This window comes from Oncorhynchus masou, chromosome 5, assembly GCF_036934945.1.
Source record: "Oncorhynchus masou masou isolate Uvic2021 chromosome 5, UVic_Omas_1.1, whole genome shotgun sequence".
Classification (NCBI taxonomy): Eukaryota; Metazoa; Chordata; class Actinopteri; order Salmoniformes; family Salmonidae; genus Oncorhynchus; species Oncorhynchus masou.
This window is the reverse complement of record NC_088216.1, coordinates 89017091-89035237: the sequence shown is the minus strand read 5'-3', so window position 1 is coordinate 89035237 and position 18147 is coordinate 89017091. Positions and strand designations below refer to the sequence as shown.

Below are 18147 nucleotides of genomic sequence, written 5' to 3'. Positions count from 1 at the left end.
AAATGACTATTGTAGCTGGAAACGGCAGATTAAATGATATATGACATGCTATTTTATCTAATCGATTAATAATACCTGATTTAAACTAATCATGTAAATGTAATTAACTAGGAAGTCGGGGCACCACGGAAGAATGCTTATAGTGCTGTTTTCTTCCGAATAAACTCTTAAAGAATTGGTCATCTTTTACATCAATAGCAGTCAATTATTATTCGCCACCTTATTCAGTCTCATCTGAATATTGTAAAGTTCTTGGTTATCTTCACGAACCCTGGCTAACAAGTTGAATCAGCAATACAACATTTCGTTCAATTATTTATTTACTAAATACCTAAATAATCACACACAATTACATATATACAGGATGGATCATACATTGATTACTAATTATGTCATAAAAGAAAACTTCCCTAGTGGACGAAACCGATACGGTTTCACAAAGAAAGGGGGTTGGGTTTGAATCAAAGAGCGGGAAGACTGAAGAACAAAAGGATTGTGTCTCTATCGGACCTTATGAATCTATGCTATCGTAAATACAGAATCTTAGGCATTGTAAATAACCGCCCATTCAGAAAAGGAAAATGCAAGAAATATATTTACTCTGAGCTACGCTTCGATAGATTGGTTGAAGATGGAAGGCTGGGTTGCCCAGATCTCCCTTCTCCTTTTGAAAAATATTTCTGGGTGGATACGTTGTAGTCTGTCGTCGTGTGTGTGGTTGAACGGATGCGTTATAGTACTCTGTCGTTCTGAAGAGATTGTCTGTCCTTTCCTAGCCCACGTTTACAGCTGCTGCTGATAACTCCATGTCTAGGATATCACTTCATTAGTGAATAAGAGTTCAAAGTTCATACCAAGTTGCCATACTAAGCTCATGCTATATTCTGACTGGTGTCATCGAAATTCATCCTTCCAGCGTGGCGATCGTCACCTCCACGTTGAAATTAGCCCTTTTAAGCGTATGGACACCAGTCCTCACGTCGTCAGGAACTAAAATTAAAAAGCCATATCTCAGTCTGGCCAATAAAAAGAGAAGATTAATATGGGCAAAAGAACACAGACACTGGACACAGGAAGACTGGAAAAATGTGTTATGGACAGACGGATCTAAGTTTTAGTGGTTCGGATCACAAATATGAGCATTTGTGAGACAGAAAAAATGAAAAGATGCTGGAGGAGTGCTTGATGCCATCTGTCAAGCATGGTGGAGGCAATGTGATGGTCTGGGGGTGCTTTGGTGGTGGTAAAGTGGGAGATTTGTGCAGGGTAAAAGGGATCTTGAAGAACGAAGGCTATCAGTTTTTAATTGCTTGTAATTACTTCACCACTACGGCCTATTTATTGCCTTACCTCCCTAATCTTACCTCATTTGTACACACTGTATATAGATTTTTCTATTGTGTTATTGACTGTACGTTTGTTTATTCCATGTGTCACTCCATGTGTGTTGTTGTTTGTGTCGCACTGCTTTGCTTTATCTTGGCCAGGTCGCAGTTGTAAATGAGAACTTGTTCTCAACTGGCCTACCTGGTTAAATAAAGGTGAAATAAAAAAATCACTCCATTTTGCAAGTCCATGCCATACCCTGTGGACGGCGCTTAATTGGAGCCAATTTCCTCCTACTACAGGACAATGACCCAAAGCACAGCTCCAAACTATGTAATAACTATTTAGGGATGAAGCAGTCAGCTGGTATTCTGTCTATAATGGAGTGGCCAGCACAGTCACCGGATCTCAACCCTATTGAGCTGTTGTGGGAGCAGCTTGACCGTATGGTACGTAGGAAGTGTCCAAGCCAATCCAACTGGTGGGAGGAGCTTCAGGAAGCATGGGGTGAAATCTCTTCAGATTACCTCAACAAACTGACAACCAGAATGTCAAAGGTCTGCAAATGAAGGATTATTTGACAAAAGCAAAGTTTGAAGGACATAATTATTATTTAAATTAAAAATCATTATTTATAGCCTTGTCAATGTCTTGACTATATTTCCTATTCATTTTGCAACTCATTTCATGTATGTTCTACTGCCATTCTACTGCCAATGTTTGTCTGTGGAGATTGCATGGCTGTGTGCTCAATTGTATTCACCTGTCAGCAACGGGTGGGGCTGAAATACCCGAATCAACTAATTTGAAGGGGTGTCCACATTCTGTTGTATATATAGTGTATCTCAAAGCTGTCGTGAGAAAATAAATCTTCTTCCTGGCAGAGTGTTTTTTCCTCTAGCGGAAGGTGTCTGACAATACCTTGCTCTGTGATGTCATCTTGCTCTGTGATGTCACCTTGCTCTGTGATGTCACCTTGCTCTGTGATGTCACCTTGCTCTGTGATGTCACCTTGCTCTGTGATGTCACCTTGCTCTGTGATGTCATCTTGCTCTGTGATGTCACCTTGCTCTGTGATGTCACCTTGCTCTGTGATGTCACCTTGCTCTGTGATGTCACCTTGCTCTGTGATGTCACCTTGCTCTGTGATGTCACCTTGCTCTGTGATGTCACCTTGCTCTGTGATGTCACCTTGCTCTGTGATGTCACCTTGCTCTGTGATGTCATCTATGGTCTCCAATTGCTTCTGAATTTGAATTAGTACATGGTAGACCCAATGGCATAGAATGGCTGGTACAATTGTGCTTTGTCTTTTGTCTGGTACCAACCTCCTCATACAACACTGAAACACCTTTTGAAATGACTCTGTTCCTCTTTCTCCCTCTCTCAGGGATGTGCTTCTTTCTGATTAATCAGGAAATCTTGCTTTTTCTGACATTTGTCCTCCGTTCGTTTCTGACACGGACCTATATCCCCTTTGCCAAAATCCTGCTATTGTTGTGCTGATCATATCCCTGCTCTTTGCTCCTCCAGGCATGGTGTTGGTATGTTTCGAGGGGGACATAGACGGCTACATCAACCTAGTGGCGTACCCGTACGTGGAGAGCGAGGGCCTGGACCACGAGGACCTACCGGAGAGGGACCAACCCCGGAGGAAACACTCCCGACGGAGCCTCCATCGCTCCACCTCCGAGATCAAGGAGGAGAGGCTACCACACGAGAGTGACAGCACTGAGAAGTGAGTAGAGCAGTGGGGATAGGGAATGGTGTGTGTCTACCTCTGAGATCAAAGAGGAGAGGCTACCACACGAGAGTGACAGCACTACCACCTCTGAGATCAAAGAGGAGAGGCGACAGCACTGAGAAGTGAGTAGAGCAGTGGGGATAGGGAATGGTGTGTGTCTACCTCTGAGATCAAAGAGGAGAGGCTACCACACGAGAGCGACAGCACTGAGAAGTGAGTAGAGCAGTGGGGATAGGGAATGGTGTGTGTCTACCTCTGAGATCAAAGAGGAGAGGCTACCACACGAGAGCGACAGCACTGAGAAGTGAGTAGAGCAGTGGGGATAGGGAATGGTGTGTGTCTACCTCTGAGATCAAAGAGGAGTGCTACCACCAGAGAGATAAAAGAGGAGCGTGCCCTGCACACCGAAGCGACAGTACTGAGAAATGAGTGAGAGGAGCACACCGAAGCGACAGTACTGAGAAATGAGTGAGAAGCCGCGTGTGTGCGTGCTTATGCAATAATCAATGACTCATTATCAAATCAAATGCTTCTTAAACAACAGGTGTAGACTAACAGTGAAGGGCTTGTGAAGGACAAACAGTGAAGACCCTTCCCAAAAAAATGAAGTAAGAAAAGAGATAACACAAGATAATCCAAGATACAATATAATAAAATACAAGATCTAAACACACACTGAGTAGCGATAACTTGGGTACATTCTGACCCCTTCCCTTTTTTCCACATCTTGTTACTTTACAGCCTTATTCTAAAATTGATTAACTTGTATTTTTACCTCATCAATCATTTTGGTTTGTAACCCTGAAGAAAACAAATGGCAAACTATAAGGCTCCGTTTCAAATCACCTCTCTTTGACTAGTTTCAGACATGCGAGATGCACAGCACTTCAACTGGCAAATAAATTAAATTAGATATAATAAAAATAAAAAATAATTCTGATATGTTGTTGTTTTTTGCTATAAAAATAATTAAGAGTGTTATTAAATATAAGGCCATGCCATTGCATAGGCTTATCGACAAGCAAGCACCACTGTTGAGTTTACTGCCTTCTTGAACATTGTGTTCCACGATATAATATAACCAGTTCATATTACGGTTTTAATAAGTTCATCTTAAATGGCAATTGTTTTCTATTGACTGAATATATACGAGCCATTTCAGCGTTTATAATTTGTTATCTGTAATGGTTATGATACTTTAGATATTGTTGTACACTGCTGGCCTATCGATAAAGTGCACATATATTTGGGCAATGCGGGCCTTGTGTTCAAATTATAAATTTTTTCTCATTCTGAATACTCGACAACCACAAAAAAATATGTGACTACTCCAATAGTCAAAAATGTCAAATGCCTATCCCAAAAGGTTTTCTAAACTTCAGACTCCCTTAACGTGTTCACGCTACACGTTCCCCAAGGGCACCCCCCCGCTCAACTCAAAAAGTGGAGCACAGAATGCAAAAATATTCTTAGAAATATTTAACCTCCACACATTAACAAGTCCAATAGCTCAAATGAAAGATAAACACCTTGTTCATCTACCCAGCGAGTCAGATTTCTAAAATGTTTTACGGCAAAAACATAGCACACATGTATGTCAAACCACCACAAAGACACAGACGATATGTAGCCATTATGTCGAACAAAAGATGCAATCACAAACACAGGATTAAAAGAAAAATAATTCACTAACCTTTTGAAAATCTTCATCAGATGACAGTAATAGGATATGTTACACAGTACATTTATGTTTTTTTCAATAATATGCAATTTATATCCATAAATCTCCGTTTACATTGACGCCATGTTCAGAAAATGCTAAAAAATGTCCGGAGAAATTATAGATAGCTCCGCCAGATAACGCCAGATAACAGCAATACACATCATAAACTTTGACTAAATATACATGTTCTACATGTACATTCTAGATACACTGCTTCTTAATGCAACCGCTGTGTTACATTTATTTTAACGTTACAGAAATCGTTCACTATTCAATAATCTGAGACGGAGCTCAGACATAAGCAATATTTCTCTGCTATGTTGGAGTCAACAGAAACACAAAATTACAACATAAATATTCCCTTACCTTTGATGGTCTTCGATCAGAATGTAGTGGAAGGAGTCATACTTACCCAATACATCGTTTGGTTTCAAGTCGTGTGTCTTTGTATTAGCATATGCTACAAGTTCCAGCTGAAATGCATCCAAAATTACTTCTGGTCCCGAACAGTTGCGCATCAAAACTTCAAAATTACATATTATATGTCGACTAAACTGATCAAACTAAGTGCAGAATCAAGCTTTAGGATGCTATTAACGTACAAAACAATTCTCAATTCAACCGGACAATCTGACTTCTTCTCATGCAAGTTGGAACAAAGGGAGCACTGTGCCCAACGCGCGCCCGAAAGCGCATGTATATTTCTTGCGACTCTCACTATTTTGCCTGCCAAAAGGTCAAAGCTTGCGGGATTTGCACAATTAAACGCTCTACTGATAGAGGACATCTCGCGGAAGACATAGAAACTGTTCCCAGATCCATAGCTGGTTGTGAAGGGTGGGGGCGATGACTCAAAGTTGCCCCAACTTTCTGGATTCCAAAACTTGTTTGGGAGATTGGCTGCCCTGTGAGTTCTGCTATACTTACAGACATAATTCAAACGGTTTTAGGAGCTTTAGAGTGTTTTCTATTCAATAATAATTATTATATGCATATATTAGCAATTTTGGACAGATTTCTTTTCAGTTTACTATGGGCACGCAATTCATCCAAAGGGGGCAGTATTGTCCCGAGCCTTGAGTTTGCGCACTAGCTGTAGTTAACAAAGAGACACACCTCCCCCCCTCATCTTATCTGAGGCTGCCGACCAGTCTTGACGACTCTGAGAAACATAGAATATTGTAGTTCATCGGGTCCCGTTGATAGGATAGTCTCGAAAAGAGCTCATCCAATTTGTTCTCCAGTGACTGCATGCTCCCCAACAGAACAGAGGGAATTAGCGGTCTATTTATTCTCAAAAGGTAGTCTCCTCCGGATGCCACACCGCCTGCCTCTTTCACCGTCGCTTCCTCTTTAGAGTCCCGGGGGATCAGGGCCTGGTCCGGGGTAAGCGGAACATCCAGAGCTGCCGACTCGTTAAAGTAGAAATTGTCTTCCTAATTGAGGTTAGCGATCGCTGTTCTGATCTCCAGAAGCTGGTTTCAGTCACAGGAAATTATAAGGGAGACATTATGTACCAACAAAGTTAAGATCAGTGAAATAAAACACACACAAAATGGCAGAATTGGTAGCAGGTCTTTGGTAGAATCAGGTATTTTTTTGCCATTTAAATCCTTGAGCGGGCCACCTGAGAGTGTTATCGGGCCGCCTGAGAGTGTTATCGGGCCGCCTGAGAGTGTTATCGGGCCGCCTGAGAGTGTTATCGGGCCGCCTGAGAGTGTTATCGGGCCGCCTGAGAGTGTTATCGGGCCGCCTGAGAGTGTTATCGGGCCGCCTGAGAGTGTTATCGGGCCGCCTGAGAGTGTTAGCGGGCCTCCTGAGAGTGTTATCGGGCCGCCTGAGAGTGTTATCGGGCCTCCTGAGAGTGTTATCGGGCCGCCTGAGAGTGTTATCGGGCCTCCTGAGAGTGTTATCGGGCCGCCTGAGAGTGTTATCGGGCCGCCTGAGAGTGTTATCGGGCCGCCTGAGAGTGTTATCGGGCCGCCTGAGAGTGTTATCGGGCCGCCTGAGAGTGTTATCGGGCCGCCAGAGAGTGTTATCGGGCCGCCTGAGAGTGTTATCGGGCCGCCTGAGAGTGTTATCGGGCCGCCTGAGAGTGTTATCGGGCCGCCTGAGAGTGTTATCGGGCCGCCTGAGAGTGTTATCGGGCCGCCTGAGAGTGTTATCGGGCCGCCTGAGAGTGTTATCGGGCCGCCTGAGAGTGTTATCGGGCCGCCTGAGAGTGTTATCGGGCCGCCTGAGAGTTTTATTGGCTAGTTGACCTGTGGTGTCCTGGCTGTGTTTGTTTTGGTGCCCTCCGTTGGCTAGTTGACCTGTGGTGTCCTGGCTGTGTTTGTTTTGGTGCCCTCCGTTGGCTAGTTGAGCTGTGGTGCCCTCTGTTGGCTAGTTGAGCTGTGGTGTCCTGGCTGTGTTTGTTTTTGTGCCCTTGGTTAGTTTGTTGACCTTTTTAAAACAAGGGTGTCTGGGTAAACCCAGAAGGATTTAGAATGAAACTGTTTTGTATTAGTAGACCTTCCTCTGTGTTGTCCCAGAAAGGATTTACTCCGCCCGAGAGTCACTCCACGTGACATAAGCAGACCAACTGGGGATTTTTTTGTATGGAGGTCTATGAGAAAGTGTCTAATTATCTGAGGCTTATTCCATCGAATAGAATGTGTAGGCTGTTACAAATGTACCGATACAAGTGGATGCACGAGGCATTCCGTCAACTTTGAGAAAATCCTCTTAGTTCTGCCTTTTGTTCACATGCGTGTCTGCACTCTCATTGGCTAGAATGGTCCTACATGATCTCGCCTCTTGCCGCCTGCCTTTCATCTTTGAGGACATATATTTCCGTTGTTAGAGCGGTCACTCGACTATCTTGTCAATATATTGTCCTCCCCGTCCAGTCTCCTGAAGAGTCCTCGTCTAGAGCTCCAGATCCACAGTGACTTGTTGTGGTGCTCTAGTTAACTTTTTAGTCAACCTGTTAGTCAACCTGTTAGTTAACCTGTGCCCTCTCTCCGCTGTTAACCCTGTTGTCCCTGTCTCCTCTCCCTCCAGTCTCCAGGAGCTGAAGAGTCCTCGTCTAGAGCTCCAGATCCACAGTGACTTGTTGTGATGCTCTAGTTAACTTTTTAGTCAACCTGTTAGTCAACCTGTTAGTTAGCCTGTTTGTTAACCTGTGCCCTCTCTCCGCTGTTAACCCTGTTGTCCCTGTCTCCTCTCCCTCCAGTCTCCAGGAGCTGAAGAGTCCTCGTCTAGAGCTCCAGATCTACACGGACATGCTTTAGTTTAACCAGCGGTCTCTCTTCTGTTAACCCTGTTGTCCCTGTCTCCTCTCCCTCCAGTCTCCAGGAGCTGAAGAGTCCTCGTCTAGAGCTCCAGATCCACACGGACATGCTTTAGTTTAACCAGCGGTCTCTCTTGTGTTAACCCTGTTGTCCCTGTGTCCTCTCCCTCCAGTCTCCAGGAGCTGAAGAGTCCTCGTCTAGAGCTCCAGATCTACAGTGATATTCCCTTCCAGATGCTGGATAACAACAGCGGCCTGGGCTCAGAGAAGATCAGCCACAACCCCTGGAGCCTCCGCTGTCACAGGCAGCAGCTCAGCCGCATGAGATCGGAGTCCAAGGACAGGAAGCTCTACAGTATCCCTTCTCTCAGGTCGCTTTACCAACCCGATAAGTCAGGAGTACTGCTGGAAGCTCAGCAGAATCAAATACTAGGACAGTCCTTGATGGGTGAATGTGGGAAAAACAGGATACACTATCAATCTAGGGATCACCATCGAACTTCATGATGAGGAGTCTGAACTGACTGACCAATGAGGGAAAACATCAGTCTTCCGTGTACACAACCAGATAAATAGAAAAGGCCAAAAGGTATATTATTAACAGAGGAGAAAGAGTTGACCACGTTATTAAACACTATCCATGATGAGGTGCTTGGGACTGTTGCCCTCATTGATTTAGTTATTTCAGTTCTCTAGTCACACGTACCCTAACCAGATGTAGAAGGAAGGTGATCGGTATATAAACACTGTCTTCCCTCAGAAAGACATTGGTCAAGGTTAGTGTCACAACACTGCTGTCACAACATGAACAACAGAGGTCCCGGAATGCTCTCATGCTCTGACCTGTCAGAATGGCCTGTGGGGGGGGGGGGGGAGAGGCAACGCTCCCGTCCCAAATGGAACCCTATTCCCTGTCTAGTGCACCACTTCAGATCTCTGGTCAAAAAAAAGTAGTGCCCTATATAGGTCATAGGGTGTCATTTGGGATGCAGGAACGACTCTGTGTAGCCAACTCGTTTCAGGAACCAAGACGTATGTCGCACATCATATACTTCCCCGGAGAAGAATTTGAACGTAAACATTTAATTATTATCAAAATGTGCTTTTTGTCAGAAATATCTTCTGGAACATGTTAACTTTCATGTGCCTTAATAACAAACTTGTATGCCATCTGTAAATACAAATAACATTGGTAAATTACGAGCCGAGTTGGTTTAGCCAATGAAAAAGTCAGCAACCTTCCCCGCTAGCCATGATTGGCTGAGATAATGAGTGGGCTGGACATGCCGGGAGATGAGTTTGGATTGGTCTGCCATGTATCATCGCCTCTGTCTATAACGTGAGCTGTTCAGTATGTGTTGACAGTCCTTTCTAACCGCGCCATTTTTAAAAGATATAACGTTAACCATTTAGAACTACATACATTTTGCTACTTTTATCAGCAACATTAATGCCCCGAATGTAGCAGGCGCTATCGACAGATCAGTTGGTAAAAGTGATGGGCTACTTTCTGCACACGCCACGCCACGGTCAGTGTGAACCGGAGTGACTTGACACAACGCTGACCAAACAAGACTGAGTTAAATGGTTCCAGTCTGTCGTGAAGCGTTCATCCGTGTATACGGTTAAGAGTCTAGCGACAATTTCAGATTGAACATTTTCATTGCAGGGTAAAGTGTACTGTTTGTTAGCTAGTGAACATTAGCTTGCTGGCTCGCGAGCTAATGTTACGTGTATGATCTGTAGAATAACGTTAACCCTATTCCCTATTGGCCCTGGTCTAAAGTAGTGCACCCTATTCCCTATTGGCCCTGGTCTAAAGTAGTGCACCCTATTCTCTATTGGCCCTGGTCTAAAGTAGTGCACTATGAGAGAGGGTGCCATTTCTGACACAGACTCTGTCTTTTTACTTTGTTTAAAGAAAGAAGAGTAGGCGACCGGATACATTGCAGTAAACCTTTTTTCTAATTTGTTTGAAATGCTTAATAGACATGAGCCCTGGAGCCCCTCCCATGTTAAAGGAAAACACGGTCCCTCAGTCTGACACGTACAGCTGCAACGCAAGTAGAAACTACAGACGTCAGATTACAATTTCCACTGTGCTCACACATTCCTGCTCAGCGTTCTGCCCAGTGAGAGGAAAAGGGGACATTTTACTGTGACTTGACTCCTACACTTGGGTTCAAAGCTAAGATCCTCAAATAATAATAATTAAATATTCAATTGACATAATATAACTTAAAAGTATGCATTAATATACTTTCAAAATGGCTGCTTTGTGTCTTCAAAACAGCGCCCCCTGTCAGTCATCTAGGGTTCATACACTCAATTTGTCTCACCATGCCATCTGTTTTGTAGATCCAGCTGCATGTCCCAATCCAGAATGACCTATAGAATTACCACTAAAGATATGACTGTTGTTCAAAGAATGCTGGAAGGTTCTGGACCAGTACAAATTGAATTGAACTAGCAGATCAGAAGGAGTGTTATAGAGGTTTGGCTGCACAGCTGTGATATAAGAGAAGATAAACAGCAGCTGGGAGGGTGTTATAATGACTGTATAGCATTATGATGGCTGGGTGTTATCCACTGTGGTATTAAGATGGCTGGGTGTTATCCACTGTGGTATTACGATGGCTGGGTGTTATCCACTGTGGTATTACGATGGCTGGGTGTTATCCACTGTGGTATTACGATGGCTGGGTGTTATCCACTGGTATTACGATGGCTGGGTGTTATCCACTGTGGTGTTATTACTTACGATGGCTGGGTGTTATCCACTGGTATTACGATGGCTGGGTGTTATCCACTGTGGTATTACGATGGCTGGGTGTTATCCACTGTGGTATTACGATGGCTGGGTGTTATCCAATGTGGTATTAAGATGGCTGGGTGTTATCCACTGGTATTACGATGGCTGGATGTTATCCACACGATGGCTGGGTGTTATGGTAAGATGGCTGGGTGTTATCCACTGTGGTATTACGATGGCTGGGTGTTATCCACTGTGGTATTACGATGGCTGGTGTTATCCACTGTTATTAAGATGGCTGGATGTTATCCACTGGTATTAGATGGCTGGATGTTATCCACTGGTATTACGATGGCTGGATGTTATCCACTGTGGTATTACGATGGCTGGGTGTTATCCACTGTGGTATTACGATGGCTGGGTGTTGTCCACTGTGGTATTAAGATGGCTGGATGTTATCCACTGGTATTACAATGGCTGGATGTTATCCACTGGTATTACGATGGCTGGGTGTTATCCACTGTGGTATTACGATGGCTGGATGTTATCCACTGTGGTATTACGATGGCTGGGTGTTATCCACTGGTATTACGATGGCTGGATGGCTGTTATCCACTGGTATTGGATATTATCCACTGTGGATGGCGATGGCTGGGGTTATCCACTGTTATTCGATGGCTGGGTGTTATCCACTGTGGTATTACGATGGCTGGGTGTTATCCACTGTGGTATTACGATGGCTGGGTGTTATCCATCCACTGTGGTATTACGATGGCTGGGTGTTATCCACTGTGGTATTACGATGGCTGGGTGTTATCCACCGATGGCTGGGTGTTATCCACTGTGGTATTACGATGGCTGGGTGTTATCCACTGTGGTATTACGATGGCTGGGTGTTATCCACTGTGGTATTACGATGGCTGGGTGTTATCCACTGTGGTATTACGATGGCTGGGTGTTATCCACTGTGGTATTACGATGGCTGGGTGTTATCCACTGTGGTATTACGATGGCTGGGTGTTATCCACTGTGGTATTACGATGGCAGGGTGTTATCCACTGTGGTATTACGATCCTCTACACATCTTCAGCTTACGGACTTGGTTATTGGTCTTCAAAATCCGTCTTCAAAGTTCCAAGCAACTTGACCCTCAGTGGGGGAGTGCAGCCAGAGGATGGTGTTGCTCTGTTTTTTGGCTGTACTCCACTCCCTCCCATATGTCCTCTCCACCATTAGATACTGTATACATGTGATATATTTGCCTCCTGTTGTTTACAGCTAAATAGTACTGGCAATACTTGAGTTAGTTGTGTGTAGATAGTCTGTAGATTTTTTTATTTTTTTTAACCTTTATTTTACTAGGCAAGTCAGTCAAGAACAAATTCTTATTTTCAATGACGGCCTAGGAACAGTGGGTTAACTGCCTGTAGAGGGGCAGAACTACCCATCCCGGATCCGGGAGCGTTGTCATCAACTACAGTAATTAGCATAGCGCAACGGACAAAAAAACGGACAAAAAGTATTTTCTCGAAAATATTCATATTCATGAAATATAGTGAAACACAGCTTAGCCTTTTGTTAATCACCCTGTCATCTCAGATTTTGAAATTATGCTTTACAGCCAAAGCAAGACAAGCATTTGTGTAAGTTTATCGATAGCCTAGCATAGCATTATGCCTAGCTAACAGCAGGCAACCTGGTCACGAAAATCAGAAAAGCAATCATATTAAACCGTTTTACCTTTGATGAGCTTCGGATGTTTTCACTCACGAGACTCCCAGTTAGGTAGCAAATGTTCCTTTTTCCAAAAATATTATTTTTGTAGGCGAAATAGCTCCGTTTGTTCTTCACTTTTGGCTGAGAAATCGACCGGAAATTGTTATCCTTGACCTCTGACCCCTCCTAGAGTTTTTGCTCCTGGAGAATGTGGTCCATCACTTCAGCTACCCGTGCATCCTGGACCTGAAGATGGGCACGCGGCAGCACGGGGACGATGCCTCGGAGGAGAAGGCAGCCAGGCAGATGAAGAAGTGTGAACAGAGCACCTCCGCCACGCTGGGGGTGCGAGTCTGTGGAATGCAGGTGAGGGCTGTCCTACTTCTTGTTTGTTTACCATTTGTTAATATTGATGTTTTTCCACTAAAGGCTTTCAGACAGCAAACACCCACATTTTCTTCAGGAAATTGTGACCTTCTGTTAAACTTTATTTCACATGGAAGTCTCATTGAGGTTAGGTCTTATGCAAGGGATACCAAGCCAAGAAGACCTGTCAACGAACAATCATGCTCCCTAACATTCAATGGATGCATTATGCTTAAAATATGTACCATCAATTATATACAGTGGGGCAAAAAAGTATTTAGTCAGCCACCAATTGTGCAAGTTCTCCCACTTAAAAAGATGAGAGAGACCTGTAATTTTCATCATAGGTACACTTCAACTATGACAGACAAAATGAGAGAAAAAATCCAGAAAATCGCATTGTAGGATTTTTAATACATTTATTTGCAAATTATGGTGGAAAATAAGTACGCCATAGATTCTGAGGTTCTCGCTAGACACAGTAGCTCCTACTACGCCATAGATTCTGAGGTTCTCTCTAGACACAGTAGCTCCTACTACGCCATAGATTCTGAGGTTCTCTCTAGACACAGTAGCTCCTACTACGCCATAGATTCTGAGGTTCTCTCTAGACACAGTAGCTCCTACTACGCCATAGATTCTGAGGTTCTCTCTAGACACAGTAGCTCTACTACGCCATAGATTCTGAGGTTCTCTCTAGACACAGTAGCTCCTACTACGCCATAGATTCTGAGGTTCTCTCTAGACACAGTAGTAGCTAGATTCTACTAGACACGCTCCTACCGCCATAGATTCTGAGGTTCTCTCTAGACACAGTAGCTCCTACTACGCCGTAGAATCTAAGGTTCTCTCTAGACAGTCGCTCCTACTACGCCATAGATTCTGAGGTTCTCTCTAGACACAGTAGCTCCTACTACGCCGTAGAATCTAAGGTTCTCTCTAGACACAGTCGCTCCTACTACGCCATAGATTCTGAGGTTCTCTCTAGACACAGTAGCTCCTACTACGCCGTAGAATCTTTACTTGCATCTCTATATTTCTCCTAACTCCTAGGCTCAGACAAAAAACCCACAGCAGTAACCAGGGCAGGACAGAAAGGGAGAATGGTGAATGTCCTATCAACTGGAATGGAATAGATGCTTTATTGTCCATTCGATTGGAATTGAAATGAATCTTTCACCTTTATCCCAACACTCCCAGACACACGTTTAGAAGCAACACATTAATTACAGAGGGACGGATGGCGTGACTGACTGTTTGCGATGTAGAGCCGAGAACAGCAGCATAGACAGGACAATGGCCACAGCATTTATCCCTCCATCCAGCTTCAAAAGCCTTTCTCTCCTCCTCCATTTATACTGTGATAAATCAGATGGATGATTCACCAGTGTTCTTCTCATGGTAGAGGTCTAACCTCTCTCTCTGTTTTAATTTATGGTCTAACTCTCTGTCTGTCTGTTTTAATGGTAGAGGTCTTTCTCTGTCTGTTTTAATGGTTTTAATAGAGGTCTAACCTCTCTGTCTGTCTGTTTTAATAGTAGAGGTCTAACCTCTCTTTCTGTCTGTTTTAATGGTAGAGGTCTAACCTCTCTGTCTGTCTGTTTTAATGGTAGAGGTCTAACCTCTCTTTCTGTCTGTTTTAATGGTAGAGGTCTAACCTCTCTGTCTGTCTGTTTTAATGGTAGAGGTCTAACCTCTCTGTCTGTCTGTTTTAATAGTAGAGGTCTAACCTCTCTGTCTGTCTGTTTTAATGGTAGAGGTCTCTGTCTGTCTGTTTTAATGGTAGAGGTCTAACCTCTCTGTCTGTCTGTTTTAATGGTAGAGGTCTAACCTCTCTGTCTGTTTTAATGGTAGAGATCTAACCTCTCTGTCTGTTTTAATGGTAGAGGTCTAACCTCTCTGTCTGTCTGTTTTAATGGTAGAGGTCTAACCTCTCTGTCTGTTTTAATGGTAGAGGTCTAACCTCTCTGTCTGTTTTAATGGTAGAGGTCTAACCTCTCTGTCTGTTTTAATGGTAGAGTCTGTCTGTTTTAATGGTAGAGGTCTAACCTCTCTGTCTGTTTTAATGGTAGAGGTCTAACCTCTCTGTCTGTTTTAATGGTAGAGGTCTAACCTCTCTGTCTGTTTTAATGGTAGAGGTCTAACCTCTCTTTCTGTCTGTTTTAATGGTAGAGGTCTAACTTCTCTGTCTGTTTTAATGGTAGAGGTCTAACCTCTATCTGTCTGTTTTAATGGTGTCTGTTTTAATGTATTTTATTTATTTTTATTTAGAGGTCTAACCTCTATCTGTCTTTATTTCACCTTTATTTAACCAGGTAGGCTAGTTGAGAGCAAGTTCTCATTTACAACTGAGACCTGGCCAAGATAACGCAAAGCAGTTCGACACAAACAACAACACAGAGTTACACATGGAAATAAACAAAACATACAGTCAATAATATAGTATAGTGGGAAAAAAAGTCTATGTACAGTGACATGCAAATGAGGTAATAAATAGGCCATGGCGGCGAAGTAAATTACAAAATAGCAATTAAACACTGGAATGGTAGATGTGCAGACGATGAATGTGCAAGTAGAGATACTGGCATGCAAAGGAGCAAGATAAATATTAAATACAGTATGGGGATCAGGTAGTTGGATAGGCTGTTTACAGATGGGCTATGTACAGGTGCAGTGATCTGTGAGCTGCTCTGACAGCTGGTGCTTACAGTTAGTGAGGGAGATATGAGTCTCCAGCTTTAGTGTTTTTTGCAGTTCGTTCCAGTCATTGGCAGCAGAGAACTGGAAGGAAAGGTGGCCAAAGGAGGAATTGACTTTGGGGGTGACCAGTGAGATATACCTGCTGGAGCGTGTGCTATGAGTGGGTGCTGCTGTGGTGACCAGTGAGCTGAGATAAGGCGGGGCTTTAACTGGCAAAGACTTATCGATGACCTGGAGCCAGTAGGTTTGGCAACGAAAATGAAGCGAGGGCCAACCAACGAGAGCATACAGGTCTCAGTGGTGGGTAGTATATGGGGCTTTGGTGACAAAACGGATGGCACTGTGATAAACTGCGTCCAATTTGTTGAGTAAAGTGTTGGAGTCTATTTTGTAAATTACATCACCAAAGTCGAGGATCGGTAGGATGGTCAGTTTTACGAGGGTATGTTTGGCAACATGAGTGAAGGATGCCTTGTTGCGATATAGGAAGCCGATACTAGATTTAATTTTGGATTGGAGATGCTTAATGTGAGTCTGAAAGGAGAGTTTACAGTCTAACCAGACACCTAGGTATTTATAGTTGTCCACGTATTCTAAGTCAGAACTGTCCAGAGTAGTGATGCTGGGCAGGCGGGCAGGTGCGGGCAGCGATCGGTTGAAAAGCATGCATTTAGTTTTTCTAGCATTTAAGAGCAGTTGGAGGCCACGGAAGGAGAGTTGTATGGCATTGAAGCTCGTTTGGAGGTTAGTTAACACAGTGTCCAAGGAGGAGCCAGAAGTATACAGAATGGTGTCGTCTGCGTAGAGCTGGATCAAAGAATCACCAGCCGCAAGAACAACATCATTGATGTGTACAGAAAAGAGAGTCGGCCCAACAATTGAACCCTGTGGCACACCCATAGAGACTGCCAGAGGTCCGGACAACAGGCCCTCCGATTTGACACACCAAACTCTATCAGAGAAGTAGTTGGTGAACCAGGCGAGGCAGTCATTTGAGAAACCAAGGCTGTCGAGTGTGCCAATAAGAATGTTGTGATTGACAGAGTCGAAAGCCTTGGCCAGGTCGATGAATATGGCTGCACAGTAATGTCTCTTATCGATGGCGGTTATGATGTCGTTTAGAACCTTGAGTGTGGCTGAGGTGCACCCATGACCAGCTCTGAAACCATTGCACAGCGGAGAAGGTATGGTGGGATTCGATCAGTAATCTGTTTGTTAACTAGGCTTTCGAAGACCTTAGAAAGACAGGGTAGGATGGATATGGGTCAGTAGCAGTTTGGGTCTAGAGTGTCTCCCTTTGAAGAGGGGGATGACCGCGGCAGCCTTCCAATCTTTGGGAATCTCAGACGATACGAAAGAGAGGTTGAACAGGCTAGTAATAGGGGTTGCAACAATTTCGGCAGATAATTTTAGAAAGAGAGGGTCCAGATTGTCTAGCCCGGCTGATTTGTAGGGGTCCAGATTTTGCAGCTCTTTCAGAACATCAGCTATCTGGATTTGGGTGAAGGAGAAATGGGGTTTTGTCTTGGGCGAGTTGCTGTGGGGAGTGCAGGACAGTTGACCGGGGTAGGGGTAGCCAGGTGGAAAGCATGGCCAGCTGTAGAAAAATGCTTATTGAAATTCTCAATTTTAGTGGATTATAGTGTAGGCCTACATTCCGTGAGACTTTTGAAAAAAAAAACATGCAGGGCTTGACATTAACCTATTTGTCCTTCAGACAAGGTGATTGAAAATGTTGTTTGATGCAAGAAACCACTTTACAAAATAAAATGCATTATTATTCCCATACCATTATTACAGAGAATCAGACATGATGCGAAGACCTACTGACAATGCATTATTATTACAGAGAATCAGACACGATGCTAAGACCTACTGACAATGCATTATTATTCCCTTAGCATTATTACAGAGAATCAGACATGATGCTAAGATCTACTGACAATGCATTATTATTCCCATACCATTATTACAGAGAATCAGACATGATGCTAAGACCTACTGACAATGCATTATTATTTATTATTACAGAGAATCAGACATGATGCTAAGACCTACTGACAATGCATTATTATTCCCTTAGCATTATTACAGAGAATCAGACATGATGCTAAGACCTACTGACAATGCATTATTACAGAGAAATAGACACATGATGCTAACTTAGTTTATTCAATCCTGTCTCAAAATACAACACAGTCCAGTTCATCAATATTCTTAGCTAATAATTACTAGCAACATGAACAAAATGTAAACACAGTCCAGTTCATCTACTCACGACAACATTATTATTACAGAGAATCAGACATGATGCTAAAAGACAATCCAGTTCAACATACCATTATTACCACTCATGCTGTAAACACAGTCCAGTGCATCTACTCACGACCACTCATGCTGTAAACACAGTCCAGTTCATCTAATCACGACCACTCATGCTGTAAACACAATCCAGTGCATCTACTCACGACCACTCATGCTGTAAACAGTCCAGTGTACACCAGTTCATCTACTCACGACCACTCATGCTGTAAACACAGTCCAGTGCA

The 18147-nt window shown here is 43.5% G+C and overlaps 1 protein-coding gene across 1 annotated transcript in view; it reads left to right on the top strand.

The window, feature by feature from the left end:
* LOC135540428 (inositol hexakisphosphate kinase 1-like) overlaps positions 1–18147 on the top strand; it is a 42820-nt gene that overhangs the window by 22037 nt on the left and 2636 nt on the right. Inside the window, exons 2-4 of the mRNA XM_064967055.1 lie at positions 2860–3064; positions 8238–8419; positions 12723–12898. Coding sequence (XP_064823127.1) covers positions 2860–3064; positions 8238–8419; positions 12723–12898 — 563 coding nt within the window. The remainder of the gene's footprint in view (positions 1–2859; positions 3065–8237; positions 8420–12722; positions 12899–18147) is intronic.